This window comes from Aotus nancymaae, unplaced genomic scaffold (assembly GCF_030222135.1).
Source record: "Aotus nancymaae isolate 86718 unplaced genomic scaffold, 86718_ANA_hifiasm-v0.15.2.pri h1tg000009l, whole genome shotgun sequence".
NCBI classification, from domain to species: domain Eukaryota; kingdom Metazoa; phylum Chordata; class Mammalia; order Primates; family Aotidae; genus Aotus; species Aotus nancymaae.
In genome coordinates this window covers 13,848,588-13,875,863 of record NW_026988420.1, presented here as the reverse complement: position 1 = coordinate 13,875,863, position 27,276 = coordinate 13,848,588, and the positions used below count along the sequence as shown (strand labels likewise).

Below are 27,276 nucleotides of genomic sequence, written 5' to 3'. Positions count from 1 at the left end.
AAAAAAAAACTACTTCTTGGGTCCTGTTTATTTATAATCAATGGTACAGTTACAAACAAGCCAAAATAGTAACCACTGCCTTTTTTATTTTGGAAAACATTACTAAAATTTATTTATATAAAAAAGCTCTCTGGCATTTCTACTTAATCAACATAAATTAAATAATCTTTTAAACCACACTCTGTCTAATTTTGCTAGCAATTCAATATAAATTTTACTCTTGAAAACTGATTCCATTTTGAAGATTTATCAGTAGCTACTAATCTTTATTTAAAGCACTGTGTTAAGGTTTTTCAACAAATCCCTATTCTTCTGATTTTTGAATGGTCCAAGTATAAAATTGTAAGTTTTCAAAACTCATAAACTTCTTTGTCAATCCATTTATTCCTCATATGTAATCACTGTCTTCTTTGGTATGTATGAAACTTAAAAAAAACTCACTATATTTTAAAGAATACTAGGCAAATCCACAGAGGCAGAAAGTACATAGATTAGTGAGTGTTAGGGCCTGGGAGAGAGGGAAATAAGGAATGACTGCTAGTGACTACCGGGTTTCTTTCAAGGGTGATGAAAATGTTCTAGAATTAGATAGTGGAGATGGTCGCACAATCTTGTGAATGTACTGAAAACCAGCAAATTGTACACTTTAAATAGTGAATTATATGGTATGTTAATTATATCTCAATTTAAAAATCTTTTAAACTAATGTAGGTAGGAAAGAAGAGCAGACTAGTTAATAATTTCTCTGAAATTTTAAAAGAAATATACTTTTATTACTTTTAAGTATAATACTATAATCATTATAAATGAAGAAGGAAATGAGTAGAATAAGGTAACTTACATAAAAATAACTCATGGTAGCATGACACTACTTTTATTATTTATTATTTTTTAATTTTTCTCTGGCTCTCCTTCTTGGGTGACACTACTTTTATTTATTTGTTTATTTTTGAGACAGTTTTGCTCCTGTCACCCAGGCTGGAGTACAATGGCACAATCTCAGCTCACTGCAACCTCCGGCTCCTAGGTTCAAGCGATTCTCCAGCCTCATCTTCCCTAGGAGGTGGGATTACAGGCACCCACCACCATGCCTGGCTAATTTTTGTTTTAGTAGAGATGGTGTTTCATCATGTTGGCTAGGCTGGTCTCAAACTCCTGACCTTAGGTGATCCGCCCACGTTGGCCTCCCAAAGTGCTGGGATTACAGGCATGAGCCACTGGGCCTGGCCAACACTATTTTATAAAGTAATTTTTCATATACTTTAATAGCCTGACTGAAGCAATCCTTAATGTACTAAAGACTAGAAGCATCTTAAATTGAGATAGATCCACAGAAGAGTGCTTTAAACCTACATAGATAGTATGTTTAAGAGAGAGTTAAGAATAATCATAAAGGAAACATCTTTGTGACCATCACTCAGTCAAGAAACAGAACATTTTCAGCATCTAGGAGTCACCTGAAGACCCTTTCAGCTTAGATGTAAATACTTTTATATCTATTGTGACAAACATGTCTTGTCTTGTCTTTACAGTTTTCGTACCGATGTATGCATCCCAAAACAATATAGCTTAGTTCCACTGATTTTGAACTTCATGAACCAGTACATTACCCTTTCATGATTTGCTTCTTTCATTCAATACTATATTTGAGAAATTCATCTATGCTGTGGCATGTAGGCAGAAGTTCTTTAATTTTTATTGCTTTCTAGTGTTCCACCCTAATGCCTATGCCACAACTTTTTTACTGGTTCTACTGTTCATGGACATTGGGTTGTTCCCATTGAGGGGTTTTTGCAAACTACAATGCTATGAAAATTCTTGTACATTTTTCCTGGTGTAGATGTGCAAGAATATCTCTAGAGTTTATACCTAGGAGTGGCACTCAGGATTTTAGTTCGTGCATATTTTCATATTTCACAGATAATACTAAACTGGTTTCCAAAGCAGTTATATCAATGTATACATCATCATCCACAGTTAATGAAAGTCCTCATTGCTCTCCATTCTTGACAACACTTAACATCATCACATCTTTTCATTTTTGCCAAGACAGGAGTTGTGTAATGTGAATTTTTAGTTGGCCTTTTCCTAGTTAGTAAAGAAAATGTATACAAGGTGTTTTTTTTCTTTTTTCCCTCTTTTACCACTTAGATTTATACTTGTAAAAAGTCCACTTTTCTTCTATTTAGGCCAAGATTTGGCTCAATATTACAAAGTATAATGGAATTAAAATAAGCCATTTCTACACCCCTTATAGAATTCAAGATTGTATCATTTACTGGAATAGAAGAATAATATCAACTTGAGTATTTATTTTATAGATATCTTGAATTTGCCATAAACTAGTCACTTTAGAGAGAAATTGAATATATAGGATTCAATATCCCTTTGAAGGAATAACTAACATTCCTGTGAGGAAGCCCCACTTAATAAGACCTTAAAACTGTATGAAAATGAGATTTACTGTAACAGAAACTATCAGTCAATCTTTAAATAAAAATCTTTTTACCTTTCATGTCAAGGTAACATTACACACCATTATAACCTTTTAGATTTTTAAGCTGTGTAGTCTAGAGGGACCCAGTGTTGGTCAGAATCTCTAGAGAGTAAACCTAAAGTTCATCACAACAGACTAAACAATAATCAGTTGCATAAAACCTGAAATCAACTTAAATCTATTTATAGATACCCTATGTGCACATCACAGACCATATTTTGAATTCCTCATTAAGCTTTCACACTGATGTTTGGCATTGCAATGCATGTACTTTAATCATAATGTTACTGTTTTAGCTCATACCTTGTCTGTCTTTTTGTCTTGCTTTTCCAAAATGGCCAAATTGTCTTTCAGGATTTTCACAATTTCTGCTGGATTTTTGTGTGATTTACTAAACAAAGGCATTCTTTTCAGGTGTAGAAATCTCTTTTTCCAATACGGAATGCTAAAAACATAAGCCAACAAAAATTACAACTTTAACTCTTAATATGCTTAAATTTGGAACCAATATGTCTCATAAATTTTTAACAACATGAATTAGGTAATCTGAAACATTAAAAATGATCAAATTAAAATGAGTTCCAAGTTTTATGCCAAATGTAAATACATATAAAATATTTTTTAAAATATATTTTTAAAGTTTTGCCTGAAACTTTTTATACAAAGTTTAAAATCTTTTCTGCAATAGAAACATAAGGATTATGTAAGAAATAATTTTAGAGTCTCAGCTGATATGTAAAACTAGATATTTTGACCAAAGGAAGTAATAATAATAAATATATTGTATAATATTAAGCTGTATGTATTCTATAATGTTTAGCTACTATTATTACGAGAAGGTCTATGACATAGTTAATGAATTATTTCACTAAAGAGAAAGGCACAGTAGTTGGGAGATGATTCTATCTTAAATGCCCTAGACATTTCAGGCTTTTTGAGTTAATTATACTTTTTTCCATTATTTAAAAAAAAATAAACTTATCCTCTGAATGCATAATACTCAATGTTCAAATATTTTGCATTAAAGTAGAATTTTAAAAAGAAGCCAAATGCATTCATGTATAGACATACCAAGGAGATACTGTAGGTTCAGTTCCAGACCATTGCAATAAAGCAAATTTCTCAATAGAGTCACAAAATGTATTTGGTTTCCTAGTACCTATAAAAGTTATATTTATACTATACTGCAGTCTATAAGGTATGCAATAGTATTATATTTAAGAAAACAATATGTATGACTTAATTTATGAAAATATTTATTGCTAAAAATGCTAATGATCATCTGACCCTTCCTTCAGTGAGTCCTAATCTTTTTGCTGGTTGGAGAGTCTTGCATGAATGTTGATGGCTGCTGACTGATCAGGGTGTTGGTTGCTGAAGTCTGGAGTAGCCGTGGCGATTTCTTAAAAGAAGACAATAAAGTTTGCTACTTTTACTGACTCTTCCTTTCATGAAAGATTTCTCTATAGCATGTGATACAGTTTGTTAGCATTTTACTCACAGTAGAACTGCTTTCAAAATTGAAGTCAATCCTCTCAAACCCTGCCACTGCTTTAACAGTATGTAATATGCTAAATCCTTTGTTGTCATTTCATCTTCACCAGGAGTAGATTCCATCTCAAGAAAACACTTTGCTCATCCGTAGAAGAAACACTCCTCACCTGTTGAAGTTTTATCATGAAATTGCAGCAATTCAGTCACATCTTCAGGTTCTGCTCCTAATTCTTGTTCTTTTGTTATTTCCACCACATTGGCAGTTAGTTCCACCACTAAAGTCTTGACCCCCTCAAAGTTATCCATGAGGGTTAGAATCAAGTCCTTCTGAACTCCTGAAAATGTTGATATTTTGACCTCCTCTCATGAATCACAAGTGTTCTTAATAGCATCTAGAATGGTGAATCTTTTACAGCAGGTTTTTCTATTTAGTTTGCCCAGACTCATTAGAGGAATCACTATCTGTGGCAGCTTTCACCTTATGAAATGTAATTCTTTAGGGTTTTTAAAAAACTTTTTTTAGAACAATATGAACATATGAAATGTATTTCTTTAACAAGTCTGAAAAGTCAAAGTTACTCCTTTGTCCATGGGCTGCAGAATGGATATTAACAGGCATGAAAACAACATTCATCTCTTTGTACACCTCCACCAGAGCTCTTGGATGATGAGGTGCACTGTCAATAAACAGTAATATTTTCAAAGGAATCTTTTATTCTGAGCAGTGAGTCTCAACAGAGAGCTTAAAATATTCAGAAAACCATGCTGTAAATAGATATGCTGTAAATAGATGTGCTGTCATTCAGGCTTTGTTATGCCATTCATAGAGCACAGGCCAAATAGATTTAGCATAATTCTTAAGAGCCCTAGGGTTTGGGGGATGGGAAATGAGCATTAGCTTCTACTTCAAGTCACCAGCTGCATTAGCCCCTAACAAGGGAGTCATCAGCTTGTCCTTTAAAGCCAGGCACTGACTCCTCCTTTCTAGCTATGAAAGTTCTAGATGGCATCTTCTTCCAATACAAAGGTGTTCCATCTATGTTGAAAATCTGTTGTTTTGTGTGGCTACCCTCACCAATGATCTCAGCTAGCTCTTCTGGATAACTTGCTGCAGCTTCTACGACAGCATTTGCTGCTTTCCCTCGCACTTTTATGTTCTAGAGATGGCTTCTTTCCTTAAACTTCATGCAGTAAACCTCTTTTAGCTTCAGACTTTTCTTCTGCATCTTCCTTACCTCTCTCAGTCTTCATAGAACTGAAGAGAGCTGGGGCCTTGCCCTGGACTAGGCTTAAGAGAATGTTGTGTCTGGCTTGATCTTCTATCCAGATCACTTAAACTTTCTTCATATTAACAATTAGGCCGGGCGCGGTGGCTCACGCCTGTAATCCCAGCACTTTGGGAGGCTGAGGCGGGTGGATCACGAGGTCAAGAGATCGAGACCATCCTGGTCAACATGGTGAAACCCCATCTCTACTAAAAAAAATACAAAAAATTAGCTGGGCATGGTGGCGCATGCCTGTAATCCCAGCTACTCAAGAGGCTGAGGTAGGAGAATTGCCTGAACCCAGGAGGTGGAGGTTGCAGTGAGCCGAGATCGCGCCATTGCACTCCAGCCTGGGTAACAAGAGCAAAACTCCATCTCAAAATAAATAAATAAAAATAAAACTAGCTGCTTACCGCGTAAAGCAGGATTTCTAAAGGGGACAGACAGGATTCATTTAAAAAACAAACAAACAAAAAAAAAAACAATTAGCTGTTTTGTTTTCTTATTATTAGTGTTTTCATTGGAGTAGCACTTTTCATTTTCTTCAGTAACATTTCCTTTGCATCCACAGCTTGGCTACCTTACTGGTGCAAAAGCCCTAGCTTTTAGCCTGCATCAGCTCTGGATACGCCTTCCTCTCTAAGATTAATCATTTCCACCTTTTGATTTAAAGTGAGAGATATGTTACTCTTCCTTCTACTTGAACACTTAGAGGCCACTATAAGGTTATGGGCCAGCCTAATTTCAGTATTGTTGCATCTCAGGGAACAGGGAGGCCTGAGGAGAGTAAGACAGGGGAACAGCCAGTTGATGGAGCAATCATAACACAAGTAGCATTTATTGATTACGGGCACAGTTTGTGGTGTCCTGAAACAATTACAATAGTAACATCAGAGATCATTGATCACAGATCACCATAACAGATGTACTAACAAATGAAAACATTTCAAATATTGTGAGAATTAACAAAATGTATCAAGAGATACAAAGTGAGCACGTGCTGTTGAAAAAATGGCACCAATAGACTTCCTCTATACAGGGTTGCCATAAACCTTCCAGTTTTCAAAAACACAGTGTCTTCAAAGCACAATAAAGGTGAAACACAATAAAATAAGGTATACCTGTAATTGCTTTCTTTCTCCTTGTAGTTCTACAGCACTAAGGGAAAGCTATATAATTGTAGGAATTTTAAATACTCCCTGACATCAAAACAGAGTACAAATTATGACATGGTATCACAGAGATAATATGATATGATTTTTGTCCATTATTACTCTGCTTGGTTCTCACTATAACAAGCTAATGCTAATTTTCTTAAATTAAAAATTTTGTCAGGGCTTCCCTGTCAATCTGGTGGTCAGCTACCATTTTCTGATTCACTATCTCCCCTTTTCATCTGATGGTGGGTTTGTTTATTTATTCATTGAATAAATAATCTGAGTAATTACTGAGCAGAGGCACTTTGCTAAATACTAGGGATAGAGCCACAAACAAGAAAAACACAATCCCTGCTCTTTGGAGCCTATTATTAAGTGGCAAAAGCAAACACTTTAGGGGCAATGGTGTCATACAATAGTATACTGCCTCAATACAATCTCCTTTCAAAAATTATGTTCATATTTTACTATATATACTTACTGTAATAAATATAATATTAGTTTAACAATGTTTTAAAATTTCATCTGATCATTATTCTTCAATTTTGGGATCTATATTTTGAAGGAAATCAAAATTCATACTCTTAAACTATACTTGAATTCCAGCAGCCAGACCCCATGCAAATTAAGGCAGAACTCTCCTGACTGCCCCAGTTCTTCTCAGACCATGGCCAGCCCACTCCACTCCCAGATCAAACACCTCCCCCAACACCTGGAAACTTGGGGCTGTCCTTCTCACTCCCTGGGCAACCATGCTGGTCACTGTATATGCATCTTCTCCAATCACATCATTTACCCCACTGATGGTCATTTAAGCATTAAGCCAAGCAGCACTCAAACCTTCTACACAAACACAAGACATGTAAACTCCCTCTAGTTGATTGACAACTGATCTACTGTATGATTCAAAAGAAGTTAATCACCCCCGTCTAGGTGTCATTTGTTCTCTCTGTAAAATGAAGCTGTTCTTAGAGTAAGATTGTGCATCAGGGCTCTAGGTTATTCATCACTGTTCCACATCCATTCTGAGTCTTTAACTCCCAATATCTTATCATGGCCAAAGATAAAGTGCTTAAGGTGGGGAAAAAAGAAATGGAGAGGCCTGACAATGGTGCTTTGTGGGGATAAGGTAGTAGTAATTTTTTTTCATAAAGTCTACCTTGGAGTTTTAAGAACATAAATTATATTCAGAAAAGCAGGCAGTGGGGTCAGGAAAAGATGCATGTGAGTCCAAAAAACTGACACTAGATAAATGCATTGAAAAGTGTGTTAGGCATTGAAAAGTGTGTTGAGACCATGCACATCAACCTGCCCTCCGCGTTAATGCTGACAACAGGCCATGCAGCACAGAAATGTTAGTGGCCTGACAATGGCCCTCTTATACTTTTCCTCTTCCAGGAGTTAGTAAGCAGAATAAACAAATAGTAGGTTGTTCTTTTTAAATTATTATTAAATGAACACAAGAAAAGGAAATAAATGCCCTGCAGACTTGGGCAAGAAAGGTTGCTTCTGGAATTAATTCTCTATAAAGCTAGAACAGACATAAATTTCAGAAAAGGAGACAAAAAGCTCTTTTAGACAAAAAGAGAGCTGGCCAAGGCAAAAGACTGAAAATACACACAAACATGCACACATAAACACACACATACCCGAAACGCAGACTGGGAATCCCAAACCACACAGAGCAGAAGGACAATACAGAAAATGGATCTGGGGCAACTCCAAGGTACAAAATTAGTTAGTCTGCATGTATTCATTCAAAAAATATTTACTGAGCACTTATAATATACAAGGCACTGAACAAGGAAATACAAAACAAAGAAGCCTCAAAGGGCTCACAATGTAGTGAGAGGCACAGATACATCCAGAATTTTCCCAGAAGGCAAGAAACGTCAAAAAAACTAAATGAGAAAGAAAAGATATATAAGTTGTTAGATACATACCTTTATATCTATATAGGTATTTCATAGCAATATGAAGAAAATATAGTGTTATCCCCTAACAGACAGATATTACAACAATGGAGAGGGCAGGATAGGAAGCCAAAAACAATAAAGGAATTAAAAATGGAGCAGAATCAAAGATATAACAGCTTAAACAGAAAAACAATCTAAACTTTATCGTTCAAAAGGTTTTTCTAGTTGAGATTCATATTAAGACCCAACATTCAGTGTCTTGTGGCCTTTAAAATAAATAAACATTTCTTTCTCAAGCCACATTCCAACAAAATGACCTCAAAAAAACAAACAAATGAAAGCATAAAAATCAGGTTGGTTTTGGACTTCCATGAACCAGATGCCCTAAGACCATGGAGAAAATCTAGAGTTCTGAGAAGGAAAATCTATAACCCCATAACTTAATCTTTAGCCAATATATCATTTATGTGTGAACAGATAGTGTATACTTACTAAAAGTGGAACAAAAAGGTGAGATGGAATGAGGCCCACGAAGAGCTCAGCAAAATTAATGCTAAAAAATCAGAAATAGTTCTTGAAAAGGAGCCTTTATATTGTTGGCAGAACATGTGGGAGGGTGAGAATCTACAATTATAACTCATTCATATAGGAATAAAAATAAATAAGGATTCAACTAAAGAAGTTAAAAAGAAAACTGCCCCAAAAATCTCAAAGAAAAGATGGATGGAAATAATGATAGAAGTAGAAATAACTAAGTCAGAGAAGTGAAAGAAAAGGAAGAAAACCTCTCGTAGCTGTTTGGTCTGGGTTTCTAATAACAGATCTGTCTTCCCTACTTCCCACCTCACCTCATTCCACCAAAAGGGTGGGAACATGACCCAGGTTGGGCCAGAGTCTTCCCTGTTCTGGATGCAGCAACTGGCTAGCAAATAGATTGTGACACAGCCAATCAAAATAAAAAAGAAGAAAGAAAAGTGTTGATGAGAATGCTGAGAAAAGGGAACTCTTGTACGTTGCTGGTGGGAAGGTGAATTAGTACAGTCACTATAAGAAACAGTATGAAGGATATGAAAAAAAATAAAAATAGAACTACCATATGATCTAGTAATCCCACTTCTGGGTATATATTCAAAGGAACTGAAATCAATATGTCAAGGAAATATCTGTTCTTCTGAGTTCATTGCAGCCTTATTCACAATAGCCAAGACATGGAAGCAAACTAAGTGTCCATCAAAATATAAATGGATTAAAAAATGTAATGCAGGCTGGGCGCAGTGGCTCACACCTGTAATCCCAGCACTTTGGGAGGCCAAGGTGGGTGGATTACTTGAGTCCAGGAGTTCAAGACCAGTCTGACCAACATGGGGAAACACCATCTCTACAAAAAATACAAAAATTAGCTGGGTGTGGTGGCAGGTGCCTATAATCCCAGCTATTCAGGAGGCCGAGGCACAAGAATTGCTTGAAATGGGTTTGGGGGCAGAGGTTGCAGTGAGTCAAGATCACGCCACTGCACTCCAGCCTGGGTGACAGAACAAGAATCTGTCTCAAAAAGCAAAACATTGCTTTAAAATAGATTCAAAGCAGGGACAAAAGTTATGGTCATCTTCACTAGATATGGCCAAATTGCTTTCTCAAGTTTTTATGCCAGTTTATACTCTCACAGCTGTGTAGTGTGAGTTGCCCATCCTTCCCAACATTTGGGCCTGTCAGAATTTAAAAATTTTGCCAATATGACAGCTGTAAAAGGTTGTCCCATTATGGCTGGAGTGCAGTGGTGCAATAATGGCTTGCTGCAGTTTTGACCTCTTGGGTTCAAGCAATCTTCCCACCTCAGCCTCCTGAGTAGCTGGGACCACAGACATATGCCACCACGTCCAGTTAACTTTTGTATTTTTAGTAGAGATGGGGTTTTGTCATGTTACCCAGACTGGCCTTGAACTCCTGGCTGATTTTAATTTTATGTAGAGACAGGGTCTCTATATGTTGCCCAGGCTAGTCTCAAACTCCTGGGCTCAAGTGATCCTCTCACCTTGGCCTCCCAAGGTGTTGGGGTTAGAGGTGTAAGCCAACACACCTGGCTCATACTAGCTTAACTTTCTTATTCTGTACATTTCCTAATTCTACACTTTGCCCATTTCATATTTAAAAAAAATTTTTAGAGACAAGTTCTTGCTCTGTTACCCAGGCTGGAGTGCAGTGGCACAGGCACAGCTTACTGCAGCCTCAAACTCCTGGGCTTAAGTGATCCTCCTGCCTCAGCCTTCCAAAGTGCTGGGATAACAGGCATGAGCCATTGTGGCCAGGTACTTTACCCAATTATTTAAGGTGGCTGAAGAAAGTAATACCAGCTGCCAATACCAACTAATATAATCCCTCATAAAAATAAATAGAGCAAACCCTGGGGGGATGGTAAAAATTATATTTATAGCCTGAAAAGATATGCTATGCTATCACACCATAAAATAAGAACAGGGTGCTATGAAAAAAAGTCAACGGTGAATGAGAAAACATTCTTGGAACTAACAGCATGCAATGCAATAGAATAGCTGATTGGTAGACGGGTATAGAATTGAAAAACAAATCCGCAATTTAAAGACCAAGCCATGGAAATCTGGAATGAAGAGTAAAATACAAAGAAAAGCAAAGAACTAATTCAGAGAAAAGTTGGAAATATACAGGATAGAGCTGGAGAGCCAATATTGATTGAATATAAATTCTTAAAGGAAAAGAAAAAAACAGAGATAACAGACAAGAGTGAGCAACAAATACATCAACAAGTAAAAAGGAAGAAAAATTCTTAGAGCTGAACGTCTTCAGATTTAACTAATGATTATCATACAGAGGGAATGCAAAAAGGCCTACTCCAAGATACACTGAAATTTCTGAACTCTAAAGAGAAATCCCACAAACTTCCATAAAGGGGAAAAATCTACAGTGGCACCTGAGAACCAGACTGTCAGAGTGGAATCAGGATTAGTAACTTGACACCAAATGACAGAAGGCAGTGAAACATGGTTTACATAGTTTCTAGGGAAAAAGATTTTTAACCTAAAATTCTATATTTAACCAATTATGCAGATGTGAAGGCAAAGTAAAATTACCTAAGGATGAAGACGGTAAAGAAGTAGGAGGAACAGAAAGGAAGATGGAAGAGAAACAGAAAAATGCGGAAACAGCTGAAAAGTAGGCAGTTGAACAAAGAAACCAATAAAATGTACAGTTAAATCTAAGTAAAGGTGGATAATGTGTCTGTGACGCTTAATATGACTGCTAAAAACTTACTCCTATAGTATTCTGATAGAGGCAAAATGTGTTTTAAAAAATCCAACAATCTGGAAAAATATAACTAAAATTCTTTTATAACTTTATTCAAGGAAAATGATAGAAATAATGATTAAATCATAATAAAATTAAAATGTTTTTGTCATGCCAAACTAATTTAAGTCTCTGGGTTTTCTAAAATCACATCTTACACAAATTAAGATAAACCTGTCTCTTGTATTATTTATTAAACATTTAATGATGAATATTAGAATAATGGGAGTAGGATACAACCACTAGAAGGAGAAAAAATGGGAAAAAAAATAATTTGACCAAATCAGCAAGAACCAGGAATGAAAAGGAAAGTATAAACTAGTAAACAGAAAATATAAAACAATATAGAAGGAATAAGAGCAACTGATAACTACAATACGTACAAATGTGTTAAATTCTATTACTAAAAAACCAAGACTCTCAAATTGGGTTTGCACACACACACACACACACAAACACTTCTCCTCTAAATTCTGCAAGAGTCATAATGAAAACAAAATGACACATGTTCAGAATAAAAGGATGCAAAAATATATATCAAGCAGTATTACAACATGAATATAAGAAATATAGAGTTCAAGACAAATCATATACACGTACACACATAGAGCATTGAATATATGTATTTAGTTATCACAAACAGAATATATGGAGGTTATTGTATTACATATACAGTGTATGTAACAGATATAATACATAGTCAATTACCCTTATAAATTTAATACTATTTTATATGTATATTAGGTACAATAAAGGCTATATTAAATAATTTTAATTTGGTGACCTTAATATTCTCTAGGTTGAACAAAGAAGTCATTGCTTGAAAGAGAAAACAGAGAAGTTTGGTAGGGAAAGAGATAAAAGATAGCTACTGACAGAAATGAGGACTGGAGCTACTAGGAAAGTAATCTAAATTATTTTCAGTTCAAATATGTTCAATGTAGACCCTAAGTAAAATTCTGGCTAATAAAAATCAAAGGCTGTATTTACAAAATAATTTAGCAAATCAGATTTTTAATAATAGAAAATTGATGAAAATAAATTGTATCAGTAAGTCAAATAAAAATTATCTCAGTGGCCTATGAAAAAGGTATCCAATAAAATTAAAAGCAAGAGAGATATAAATCTTAGTTTAATTTATAAAATCATGGTTAATGGAGGCATTCTTACTAAGAAAAGGTATAAAACAAAGATCATCGCAATCACTATCATTACCATATGTTGTGGTCAATGCATTAAAATATAAAACATAAATGATAAAACAGTTGGGAAGGATGTGACAAAATTGTAATTAACAGACAATATGATCATATACATAAAAATATGAACAACTGAAATTAGTAGAAGTTAGGCAAAGTAGTTAAATACATGATAAATATACATACAGCTTTCACATATAAGCAATTGCCAGTCAGAAAACAATGAAAAGCATATTCTGTTCATATTGGCAACTAAATATGTACAAAATCTATACCAGATGTGTATTTTAAAAAACTATAAAACCTTAATTTCAAAAATAGTATAACTATTGTTCCTGAAATAGAAAACTAACAAAACAGAGAAATAGAGATGTAGAAATAGAAGATGTCTATTTATCTATTCATCCCTTCAGCTAGCCATATTTCTAATGTTATATTCACAGAATGATTCTAGAATGTGGCTTAGCTAATCTTAAGGATATTATCTAAATTATGAGATTTGTGATGGTTTAATTTTTTTCATGTATGTATTTTTCTGCATTGCTATAATGAGCTCATTTCTTTTTTCTGAAATAATAGATTTGTGGAGAAAACCTACATAATTAAGATAAGAAAGATCTGAGGTTAAAAAAAAAACCCTATTTTGTCTTGAATAGGCAGAATAAATTTTTAAATGTCAGTTATTCCTAAAGTCCATAGTTTGATACGGTGACAATCAAATGTGCAAAAACATTTTTTGGTATCTAAATTTAGTCAAGAATACTAAATAAGCAAGAATAACAAATTTTAACAAGGAAGATTACTTAAGAGGAAACTGTAACACAGTAGTAGCACAAGAAACAAACACATCAATGAACAATACAGCCCAGATATAGATGCTAACATAAGTGACTTTCCGATTTCTGGATGTAAAATGCTTTCTCTAATTTTAGAAGCGATGAAATAAATTTCAAAGTAAAAGACCAACAAATCAAAGTTAATACAAATATGCCACGAATATAAAAATTTGAATTTCTATAGATAAAACAATTAAAAATTACAGGAAAACAACAAACTAGAGAATTCTGTGATATGAATCTGAAAGATGGAGGGCTAATATCATCACAACAGGTCTCTTTAAGACAATTAAGATAACCATTAAGGAAATATACAGATAAGGGAAAACCATAAAAGAAGAATTATAGTTAATAAACTTATTTGTAAATGTTTAACCATTCTCTATAATTAAAAAAATGCAAACTCAAAGTGAAAGACTATTTAGTCCATTATGTTACAAAGTTTTTTGTTGTTTTGACAACTCAGTTCTAATGACGGTATTGTGCAACAGGCTCTCATTTCTTACTGGTGGAAATATAAATTGGACAATAATTTGGCAAATATGAATCTAGAACCTTAAGATGTTCACAACCTCTGACTTTGTAGTAATTCCACTTTTGGTAATCTGTCCTAGGAAAATAAACCAAAATAAGGGATTATCTTTATATGCAAAAATGTTTACTGCAATGTTTATTATTATCATAAAAAACTGAGAAATATCTAATCTAATAGAGGGGAATAATTAAACAAATTGTGATATATCCAGTTAATAGAATATCAGCATATGTTACAGATTTTTTAAACTTTTAAACTTTTAAATTTTTTTTACCTTTTAACATCTTCAAAGCTTAGATGTGTCTTATAGTAATTGGTGCCTTACACTAATAGGCAAGTTCTTTTCTTTCTTGATTGCACTAAAGTAACCATATGTCTTACAACCAGAGACTTCTTAAATTTGATGAAATACCATCTATGAAAATACTTCCAAAGAATGTGAAATAGAATGAAAATGTTAATGTTAAAAACAGCATTCCGTATTACAGAGCATAACTACAACTATGTAAAGCAAACAAAAACACAAACACACAAAACCTATATATAGAAAAAATATTTTTGAAATGTTAACAGTGATTGCCTCTGAGTGGCATAGTTTGCTTGTGGATGCTTAATTTTCTTCTTCTTTCAAATGTTCTTGTTTTTTCCAAAGTTTATATCATAGATTATGCAAATACTTTTATAGTAGAAATGCCTCTCTTAAATAATATTTTGAATGAATAAACAAATAACCATTTTTAAAAAAGTTCAAACTGTGGAATATCTGATTGTCCATGTCTTTTCAAGGCATTGTTCAAACATGATTCCTTTGGCTATAAAGTTTCATAAAGAGTAGTACTTGGCTCAGATTCTAGAGAGAAAGGCAAAAAAGATCATCTAACTCTGCTCCCAGGGAACTCATGCCCTGTAGATTTTGTAGTAGATTTTGGCAGCATTCTCTTTCCTGATACACAGTAAAATATTTCATATTTCTAACTTGTGTGTGAGCACCATTGAAGATGGTCCAAAGTCAACCACTCAAGTGAGTCATCTGAATATGTTCAGTGACATAAATGGAAAGAAGAGTTGGCAGTGGGGCGGTGGGAAAGAACCTAGGGGAAGAGCCACTTGGAGTATTAAACGCCCTTGTTGTTATCCCACTTAAAGTATTTCAAAGGGAATAAACATCTGTAGGTGGCTAATGAGTATTTCCAGGCCTTTATATCTAATCTCCAACTATGCTATTCAATAATAATTTGAGACCAGGTGCAGTAGCTCACACCTGTAATCCTAACACTTTGGGAGGTCAAGGCTGCAGTGAGCCATATTTGTGCCACTGCACTCCAGCCTGGGCAACACAGTGAGACTCTGTCTCAAAAAAACAAATTTTTTTTAAATAACATTTTGAATGTCAAAGGTTTCCTAGCAAAACTGAAGGGAGTGAGAAATTTATCTCTGAAGCCAAAAGAGAAGTCTCAACATTTCCAGACATATAACCAAACTGCTAACTCATTTTAAGAAAAGCAACTTAAAAATGAACCTTCACATAAGTTTATTTTACAATCAACAATGAGTTAGAGAGGAACATTTCCAAATTTATTTCTGAGAGCTTGTTAATGTAACTTAAAGCATAGGAACCTTCTGTTAAACTAAAATAATTAAAATAAATCTACCATCACATTAAAAAAAATGTCAGGGCTGGGCGCAGTGGGTCACACCTGTAATCCCAGCACTTTGGGAGACTGAGGTGGGCAGATCACATGAGGTCAGGAGTTCGAGACCAGCCTGGCCAACATGGTGAAACCTTGTCTCTACTAAAAATACAAAAAGTAGCCAGGCATGGTGGTGCATTCCTGTAATTCCAACTACCCAGGAGTCTGAGGCAGGAGAATCACTTGAATTAGGGACGCGGAGGTTGTGCCACTGCACTCCAGCCTGGGTGACAGAGCAGGTGGCCAAGATTGTACCATTGCACTCCAGCCTGGGTGACAGAGCAAGATTCTGTCTCAAAAAAAAAAAAAACTCAGAAAAGTTCAAGGATACCATTATTTTATCTGTATTCCAAATAGGATTCACAGATAGAAGGAAATGAAATCAAACGTACATGACAAATAATTGTGCCTGTAATATTCATTTTTGAAAACTCAATGGGATGGAGGTTCTATGAGTACATACATATGTCAATGCTAATTGAACCGTTCTCTTAAAATGGGTGCATTTGATTATATGAAAATTTTAAAACAAAAATGTGCACTTTAAAGTTCTACTGTATTTTCTGTATCCAAGAAGACTCTCCCTAAAAAAAGGTAATTTAGAATTGCCTTCACAAAGATGATTAAGTCACAAAGCATATCATTATATATGTTATAATACCATATCCATTATGAAGCATATTATATATGTCAAAGGATCTTCCAACAGTATCATCTATGCTTCAATTTTTCCATTTGAAAATATATATCCTAAATGTAATTAGAAAGCACCACAACTGAATTTTGTGCTTGAAAACCTATAGACATGAGTGAAACAATAAAGTATAAATAAAGACTTTCACTGATAATCCTTTTTCTCAGTTCAAAATAACTAAGAATGACTTGTTTTTATAAGTTTCATTAACAGAATTTGAGGGAGACGCATTTTCTAAAAATGGGCAATTTACACAGAAATGGAAAAAAGTTGTGAGGAGCTTTTTATGAGTCCCATTCATCTGGAAGCCTCACTCAGACTTATATCAGAATAAAAACTCTTTTATAAGAAAACTCAGGTCCCTTGTTAATCACTCCTTATTTCTAATGTACAGTAACACTAAAATAAATTTTAAAAAAGAATTAACATATGAAGTTAGGAATATACATAACTACCAATACATTTATTATCTAAGGATCCTACTAGACTACTGTAATTCCAGAAAAAAAAACAAATAACCTTATTCACTAGGTTCATACTAATATTTCTGTTGACAGCTCCAGTCATTTCTACCTTCCCAAATTTTCTACCTTTATTAGCTATTAATAATTGTCAATGATTGATAATTTTATATTAGAATTTTACAATCTCAATTAATAGCAGAGATCTGAACCTAAGTATTTTCAAAAACTGGTAACTATCATTAAAGCATTAGATATCACTGAAATTCACAAATGTTTACTCTTTAAAATATAGAATTATCGAGGGAAACTCAGAACTCATTTTTCAGTTTTTCTTGTAAGCACATACATATTACCCATAACAAATTCTGGTTAGATACTGTTATTGATATTAAGACATGGTTTATAAGAATAGTGTGAAATACAACGATTTCGTAGCCTCAGTAAGCCCTGTGTCTATTACTTGTCAATCTATAAAAACTTTAACATGAGAGAGTAGAGATGAAAGTGAGTTTGCTAAAGTTATCTGTTATCCCAGAGCTGTTCAAAGTTGATTTGGTTTTTCTGGCTGAGTAATTAAATATAATCTTTCATCCTTCCAGAGTTGGAAGAGACTATATGAGTTTCTCCTAGAAATGTAAGACATTTAAGTTACAAAACAGTAAAGTATATTATCTCACTTATAAGCAGGAAAGATCTCTGCTTAATTAATTAGTGAAATACTTTGACTATAATTAATAGACATGCTAATATAGTTTTAATAGATTTTTTGGTTATGTGATTATCAGTTGAATATGATCTTTAAGCCATATTATAAATACATATGTGCATGTAAACACAGACATATATATCCCAGAAATAGAAAATTGTGCAAATCTACCTTCATCCATTCAGTAAATATTTATTAAGAACCTATTATATAACATTTAAGACTACTCAAAATCTGCTACATAAGATTTAAAATAGACTAAAGAAAGTATTTCTTGATCAAATGGAAGAGTTTTTCTGCCACTTCAAATCGTCCAAGATAACTGAAACTTGCATCTACTGTAGAGTTTATTTCATTATTATTTCATACATACGCATATTGCATTACTGACTTTTAAATTTCATATACTGGCACTTCAGAGACACTTTCAGGACCAGTAAAGTTAATTTGCATAGACCCAAGACGAGTTTTCCAAATAAACCACATTTCTTCATATGGGTCCTAGTAAATATTTGCAAATACATAATCCTCTGAGTTAAAGTTGACACCTGACTTTAGAATGTCCCACATACTCAAGATACCTACCTTGTAAATTGCCTCCCCTCATCACCATTCCTACTCATTTAAGACAGTCACCAAGTTATACTATGGTCTTTTGTTCTCTTCAGAGTTAGACCTATTCTGTAACTTTTGTTTTGCTCACATCTCACAATTCAATCAATTCTTGTCAGGCCATCTCTTTCTCATAATGAAAAACATATGCCCCTCTCTTTCCTTTTTTGGATATCTTGAAAAAATAACTCATTTCCATTTTTGTGAGCCAAAGAAACAGTTTAGCTCTCATGCAATAACTATTATCAGGTACCTATTATGTGCCACACACTGGGCTAGACCTTAGGAATGGCTAAGTATGAACTCAATGGCCAGAAATATTCTTGTAGCAAGAAAAAGAGAAATCTGATTTCAATGTCAGATTAGATCTCAAAAACAGTGCAATCAACCTTGAAAGCTCACGAAAGTACCCAAAAAACCCATAAGCATCCTTCCAAATAACTATCCACCTATTAACCTTGCTTTTTTTTAAGCATTAACATTTAGAATAAATAAAAATAATATCTTATCCAACATCATTATTTTATACTTAGTTTCACCATTGGAATTGACTTTCTTATATTTTTCAAGGTAGCAATGGTTTTTCTATAGTGTGAGTAAAATATATTCTTAGACTGTGATAAACACCCAACAGTCACTTGATAAACTGTTTCCCAGGGAACATTGGTTCTAAATTTCCAACAATCCACTCACAAGTAAACTTCTGAAATACAAAGCATTTGTAAATTGGGAATGCATTATTCTTTATTTCTATATTTACATTCCTATGGGCTTAGGAAATGATACATCACTAAGGTAACACCAGTGAATGACTAGTTTAAAATAAAAAATTATTCTGTAAAGCGTGAAGCTGTAAGCAAGTAATTTTCCACCAGTCTAAGAAGGACTGAGCATGGGAAAATCTATTTAAAAAGTAAAAGTAAGTTTGTGATATTATCTCTCTGATATTTACTTTTAAGTGCAAGGTACTCACTAGCCCAGAAAAGGTTTCCACAGACCAGCTGAGCTGCTTCTTATACATAGGTCAACAGTCTAAAAAAAAAATAAAAACCCACAAAATCCCACAAAACAAAACCTGTTCTACAGGCTTCTGTACACGTAGAAGAAATGTTAGAGAAAGTACAGCCATTTTATAGTCTATCTAGGGTACAAGCCCTTTTAATATGTTTACTATTACTATGCAGAAGTTTTCATTTCTGTTGTTTTGCCTTAAAGGACTCACTTGAATCGATAACTAAAGACATATATATTTCTTGAGGCTAGCAGAGGGTAGATTAGAAACTCTGCTTAGAGTGGTGCATCTTCATGCAGTGACTCAGTTTCACAGTTAACAACATACACTTCCTTCCTCCTACAGAAGAATGATTACATGCCTCCATCCATACCTTTAAAAAGATGTATATAATTAGTATACACTCTCCTGTTTTGAGATTATACAAAGAAGGTTTTATTGGAATGTGAATAGATATTTTAAGAGTTTATTTTTCCTTGCTCTATTGCTTATACAAACACACACACACACACACATACACACACACACACACACACCAGGTTGTAATTGCTCTTCAACAGAATAAGATTATATGAGAGGAAAGCTTAGTATAAACTGTGAGAACAAAATAACTGCTTTATTCCTTACTTAGAAATCCAAATGCATTCATTCATTTTACATAAAGTAGGAAAACTCAGGTGTCACTTATTGGGTCTAACAGAAACAGTCAACATTTAAATTATATATCCTTTTAATTAATAGTATCAACATTTTTATTTAAATTATAAGAGAATGCTATAATTTATAATACAAAACATCACAGTGATAGTTTAAAATTTATTAACGAGACAGAAAGAGATAACTTTTGAATTTTCATGCAGTTGAAAGAGAAACATGAAAAATGGTATACTGTACTGCCACTATTTTTGGAAACTCTTTGTAAATAAAAACCCATTTCCAAAATAAGATATTCCATGGACACAGAATAGTTGATAATGGTTCAAGTGCCTTAGGCAACAGAGAAGTATTGTTTTGTAGTTTTTTTAAACCTCTCCTAGTAACAGCAATTCATTATGCTCAAAGAAACAAAGTAACAGCATGGTTTATAATGAATATATAAGTAATAACTACAGAATCTCAATTAAAACTAAAGTTTACCATATTGATTCCATTTCTATAACCAGTATGGATAATCTTGTTCATACTTACCAAATGTTACAGAAATGACTTGGCTTGTCTAAGCAACAAAATGTAGCCACATGGTGAGGTGCTGAAGACAGCTCTTTCTTGAGCTCAAAGCACTTTAGATGAAGTAGCCTTTATTGTCCATTTAATAGAGTTTGCCTCCTATTACCAAGTGTGGCAGAGAAAAGAGTTTCCACAATTCTGCCTTGACTTTCTGTCTCTCTCTTTGAAAAGTTACAGTTACCACCGGAAAACGTTACCAGAAAATGATCACTTGAACACTCACATAGAGCAGCTGTAAATTTCCACTCTCTTTGCTTGCTCTCAGATTCCAAGCCTTGCTTGTCTCTTAATCTGTCACAGGCAGTTCTGTTTCTGGTCAAACCAGCTTGCTTATGCGTCCTCTTCTCCCTCTTTAACACTTGCTTTCAGATACGTACCACAGTCACAGCTCCCTCTTTTACTTCCTCCCTCCCCAGTCCTGTAACGTCACAAGAATGCGTGTAAAGCTGAGGCAAAATAAACTCTTGAGCCAAAAAAGAAAAAAATCTAGAGATAAACACAATTTTTTCTCATTATTTTTTTCTGCCTTAAGTCTTATACTTGTTCGTGCACGGGGTTTTGTCAACTGATTAAACTGGCTTGACTATCTTGTTTAAAAATGTAAATAAAGGTTCTTAAAAAAAAAAGCCTGTTGATAGTAATAATAACAGATTCACCTGCTAATATATTAGCTCCTCAGGGAAGATGCTATTCCCAATTATAAGAGAGTGGAGCAAGTAAACACGTAAGTACCGGTATTAGAAATTTAATCTTAAGATTTAAAAAGCAAGGAAGATTTTAGAGTGCTTATAATTTAATTTTAATAGTATGATTTTATGAAAACAATGTATTTCTTAATATGGTATATTTTAAAACTTGATCAAAATTTGCAGTTATAAAAGGGAAAGTTATAAAGAACACAGAAAAATATTGACACCAAAAACAATAGATAGAGCAGCTTAATCATGTATGTGCAAACCAAATGTAATTATTGCAGTTGGAAAGAAGGTTTTTTCCCTCTAAGCTTTATTGGTGAGAATGCATAATACCTCTTATAAGAATTACAAAGGCTAAAGGCAACAAAAAATTATTAAAGTTATTATACACATATAATTATAGAGTAAAATAACTTAAAATTATGAAACTCTCTATAAGATTTGGGGATGAGGAATTAGGTGGAAAGCTGAGTGGGCTGGTGGTTGGCAGGCTTAGATAGCATTTGTAGGATTCTTTGGAATTAGGAGGCAGTGTATGCAGCTTGGAATACATGCTGGCTCTGTATGAATGCTAGTCAGATTCTGCTTTGGAGTTCTATTCCAGCTTCTTAGCCCAAACCACTTTAGGTTCTCCATTTCCCACTATGTTCCCAATCAAAAGTCTTGGGCCCTTCTTCTCCTGATGGATCTCCCAAGTACAGAAGGAACAAAAGTAGTTATTAGACCTATTATTAAGTAACACATTCTTATTCTCCACAGAATTAAAATCTCTCTAAGAATATAAGCTTAAGTAAGGTGAAAGGTAAATATCTATAAATAGTTGTTTATACACCTTAAGAAAAATAAGTCCGTAAAACTCAGCCTTAAAATATAGACGGTTTGATCTGGTTCATTTAAAGTAGACTTAAAATTTAACTATATTTTACAGTTATTTGGTTATTTCTTAGCACCTATGAAATAGGTATCAAAGATGACTAGAGATTAGTCTTTCAATTTGTAGTTTTATACTTTTTAGAGTTTTTTAAAAGAGATGTTAGATGGAAATAATTCTAAATCACTCAGAGTATGAAGTGCCTAGTATCTTGGGTTATACTCCAAGAGCTGCAGTATAATTTAAAAAATTTAATTTATAAAACTGGTTCTTAGGGTACCTGCAAGGTTAATTTAAAACTGGGAGACTCTATATCAATCTACAATGGATTCAAAGGTACAAAGTCAAGTCAAGAAATTTAAAACATAAAATTACTAAGGTTATTTATGATTGTATATTTAATTCCTACTAAATACCATTCCATGTTTCCAACAGCAAGAGTGAAGAAATCTCACAATATACAGTAAATTGTGTTGAGTATTCAGAAGGATATTGCCTCAGTAGCAGAACCAAATTAGTTTTACATTAAAGGTCGTTCTGGTTCCTCCTCATAGAGATCAAAAGTAAGCCTTGAAAGGATCAGATTATTTCCAAATAACTGCAAGCCAGAGTAAAATTTAAAAATATTTATATAATTTTTTAAAAATCTAGCACACAATAATGTAAAATTCACAATGTGTGGCATCCAGTCAAAAATCACCAGGCATGCAAAGAAGCAGAGGAAAATATAATACATAATAAGGAGATAATCAATCATTAGAAACAGACTCAGAAATGACACAAATAATAGAATTAGTACACAAACACATTAAAACAACTATTAAAATATCTTTCATAGGTTAAAGAAGGTATTAGAAAGGTAAGAATGCTAAGGAGAGACATGGCAGATATAAAAAAGACGCAGATCAAATTTCTAAAAATTAAAACTACAATTGCCGAGAAAATGCTTATTCTGTTTTATGGAATGAAGTGTTGCCCAACTCTAGAATCACAAATAAGGCCAACTAAGATCTTTAAACAAAAAACAAATGAACAAAAAAACCCCTATAAACTGTGGGATGAAAATTACACCAAATGAGATGAACGGCAGACTGCACAGTGCAGAAGAATGATTAGTAAACTTGTAGACACAGTGACAGAACTTACTAAAATAAAGCACTGAGAGGAAAAAAGTTTAAAAAAAAATAAAAATGTAAATTAACTCCAGATGGATTAAAGACTTAAACATAAGACCTAACACCATAAAAACCCTAGGAGAAAACGTAGGCAAAACCATCCAGGACATAGGCACAGGCAAGGACTTCATGACTAAAACACCAAAAGCATTGGCAACAAAAGCCAAAATAGACAAATGGGATCTAATTAAACTCTAGAGCTTCTGTACAGCAAAAGAAACAATTATTAGAGTGAACCAGCAACCAATAGAATGGGAAAAAAGTTTTGCAATCTACCCATCTGACAAAGGGCTAATATCCAGAATCTACAAAGAACTAAAACAAATTTACAAGAAAAAAAAAACCCATTCAAAAGTGGGCAAAGGATATGAACAGACACTTTTCAAAAGAAGACATATATGAGGCTAACAAACATATAAAAAAGTGCTCATCATCACTGGTCATTAGAAAAATGCAAATCAAAACCATGTTGAGATACCATCTCATGCCAGTTACAATGGCAAGCATTAAAAAATCTGGAGACAACAGATGCTGGAGAGGATGTGGAGAAATAGGAACACTTTTACACTGTTGGTAGGAGTGTAAATTAGTTCTACCATTGTAGAAGACAGTGTGGTGATTCCTCAAGGACCTACAAATAGAAATTCCATTTGACCCAGCAATCTCATTACTGGGTATATATCCAAAGGATTATAAATCATTCTGTTATAAAGACACATGTACATCTATGCTCATTGCAGCACTGGTTACAATAGCAAAGACCTGGAACCAACCCAGATGCCCATCGATGATAGACTGGACAAGGAAAATGTGGAACATATGTATCATGGAATACTATGCAGCCATAAAAAACGATGAGTTTGGGTCCTTTGTAGGGACATAGATGAATCTGGAAACCATCATTCTCAGCAAACTGACACAAGAAAAGAAAACCAAACACCACATGTTCTCACTCATAGGTGGGTGTTGAACAATAAGAACACATCGACACAGGGAGGGGAGCATCACGCACTGGGGTCAGTTGGAGGGGGCTAGGGGAGGGACAGTGTGGGGTGGGGAGGTTAGGGAGAGACAATATGGGGAGAGATGCCAGATATAGGTGATGGGGGGATGGAGGCAGCAAACCACCTTGCCATATATGTACCTATGCAACATTCCTGCATGATCTGCACATGTATCCCAGAACCTAAAGTACAGTAAAAAATAAAATTAAATTAAAAATAAAAACAAAAATGAACAGAGAATCCCTGAATAATGGGAAAACTTAAAAGAACCAAATGTATACTATATATACTATATATAGTCTTTGGGCCTTGAATAAACAATAGCAGTAGCCAAGAAATAGATCTTACAGGCCTTGGGCATAACCCAGGACTGTGCTGGTTTCAGGTGTGATCCAGTATTGACCCAGCATAGTCCTATCAATGGTGGTCACAAGAGGGCTTGCACCACCTCTCCCCCAACTGTATGCAGCTCAGCAAGGAGAAAAGACTCTCTTTGTTTGAGGGAAAGTAAAGGAAGAGAACAAGAGACTGTCTGGTAATCCAGGGAATTCTCCTGGATCTTACCCAAGACCACCAAGGTGATAGCTCCTCAAGTCTGCAAGTCACAACATTACTGTGTTCTGAGTGACCAAAGACTTAGATCACAAAACTTAATTAATTCCCTTTGAGTATTTGGAAACCCTTCTCAAGAAAGACAGATCCATTCATCCTTGAGAGGTCTGAGAAAAAAACCCAAAAAAGGACAAGTATAAAAAGCCCAGAGTGTGAAGATTAGAATAAATACCTAACTTTTCAATGCCTAGATACTGACAAACATCCAGAAGCATCAAGACCATCCAGGAAACCATGACCTCACCAAACCAACTACATAAGGAATCAGTGACCAATCCTGGAATGACAGAGATAGGCAACCTTTCAGAGAATTCAAAATAGCTGTTTTAAGGAAGCTCAAAGAAATTCAAGATAACACATAGAAGGAATTCAGAATGCTATCAGATAATATAACAAAGAGACTGAAATAATTAAGAATCAAGCAGAAATTATGAAGCAGAAAAATTTAATTGAAAAACTAAAAAATGCATCAGAGTTTCTCAAAAGCAGAATTGATTAAGCAGCAGAAAGAGTGAGCTTGAAGACAGGCTATCTAAAATACACAGAGCAGTCAAAAGAAAAAAGAATAACACTAATGTAGCCGGCCCACTCTAGAAAAGAGCCTCAAGGGGACTCTCCAAGATGGCCAAATAGACACAACGCTGGTGCACAACACCCAGTGGGAGAGATGCAGAAATCCAGAGATCTGGATTACAGATCCAAGATGGCAAATTAGACACAACTCCAGCACACAACACCCAGCGAGAGAGATGCAGAAATCCAGAGATCTCCTAGCTCCAACTGAGGTCCCAGGTGCATTTCAACAGGTCTGGTCCAATGGTGAGCAAACAGGGCAGACTGAGGTGGGGAGGGGTGCTGCTTCACCCAGAAAGTGCATCTGACCAGGGAGTTGGAGGCTCCCTGTCTGGTACTCCGGTCCAGATACAGCACTTCCCCCAAAGCCTCAGCTATACACAGAACAGGAGATCTTTGCCAGTCAAGCACTGGGAATTACAAGTGCAGAGTTGAGTAAGAGCCTGCAGACTGAGCTATTGCCCCCTCCCCCCGCCCGGAGAGAGAGGGAGCTGTAAGTGGGAGCAGCTGGGCGGGCCCCTATCCCATGACCGGAGAGAGAGGAAGCTGAAAGGGGGAGACAGCCGGGTGCAGCTGGGTGGGTCCCTACCCTCTCCCACAAACCCCAGAGGGCTGAAGCTCTGACTCTAGTGGGTTACGAAGCCAGTGCCACAGTCTGAGATCAAGCCCAGTGGAGGAAGGGCACAACCCACCACTAGAGGGGTGAGACTCGGCTACATGTTTTAACAAAAAAACACAGGAAGCCTACGTAGCAACGGGACAGTGTTCTTGACAACCCAGCAGCGCCTACAGGTCAATAGAAGAGGCAGGCCTAATCTCCCAGTATAAACAAAAAAGACACAGGAAGCTTCCCTAGTAACCTCAAGGAGTCCCTAGAAACTCAGTAGCGCCTCTACAGGCAGACAAGCGACCTCATCAAGCAGCTCCCTGACACCACAGCCAGGTAAATCCACAAAGATGGGAAAAAACCAGCACAAAAAGGATGAAACCATCAAAGACAAGAACACCTCTTCTCCTTCAAGGGATCACAACTCCTCAACGACACAGGATCACAACTTGACTGAGGAGTGTGACGAATTAACAGAAACAGGCTTCAGCAGGTGGATAATAACAAACTTTTCAGAGCTAAATGAACACATTCTAACTCAATGCAAAGAAACCAAAAACCTTGAAAAAAGATTAGACAAAATGCTAACTAGAATAACCAGCTTAGAGAAGAACATGAACAACTTGATGGAGTTGAAAAACACAGCATGAGAACTACATGAAGCAAACACAAGTTTTCATAGTCGAATTGATCAAGCAGAAGAAAGCATATCAGAGATTGAAGATCAACTCAATGAAATAAAAAGAGAAGACAAGACAAGAGAAAAAAGAGTGAAAAGAAGTGAACAAAGCCTCCAAGAAATATGGGATTATGCAAAAAGACCTAATCTACGCTTGATTGGTGTACCTGAATATGATGGGAAAATGAATCCAAGCTGGAAAACACACTCCAGGATATTATACAGGAGAACTTCCCAAGCCTAGCAAGACAGTCCAACATTCAAATTAAAGAAATACAGAGAACTCTACAAAGATATTCCTCAAGAAGAGCAACCCCAAGGCACATAATTGTCAGATTCACCAGGGTTGAAATGAAGGAAAAAAATGCTACGGGCAGCCAGAGAGAAAGGTCAGGTCACCCACAGAAGGAAGCCAATCAGATTCACAGCAGATCTCT

At 35.0% G+C, this 27,276-nt stretch overlaps 1 protein-coding gene across 5 annotated transcripts in view; it reads right to left on the bottom strand.

Moving 5' to 3' along the window:
• The window catches only part of CAB39L (calcium binding protein 39 like), a 151,451-nt gene that overhangs the window by 76,800 nt on the left and 47,375 nt on the right, over positions 1 to 27,276 (bottom strand). For 3 of the 5 annotated variants that reach the window (XM_064373571.1, XM_012465118.3, XM_012465119.3), the window contains exons 4-5: positions 20,585 to 21,041; positions 2,801 to 2,942 (exon numbers count right to left, since the gene is read on the bottom strand). In XM_064373571.1, coding sequence (XP_064229641.1) covers positions 2,801 to 2,902 — 102 coding nt within the window. In that variant the 5' untranslated portion in view covers positions 2,903 to 2,942; positions 20,585 to 21,041. The remainder of the gene's footprint in view (positions 1 to 2,800; positions 2,943 to 20,584; positions 21,042 to 27,276) is intronic. The other 2 variants (XM_012465120.3, XM_012465121.3) reach the window with 2 other exon arrangements.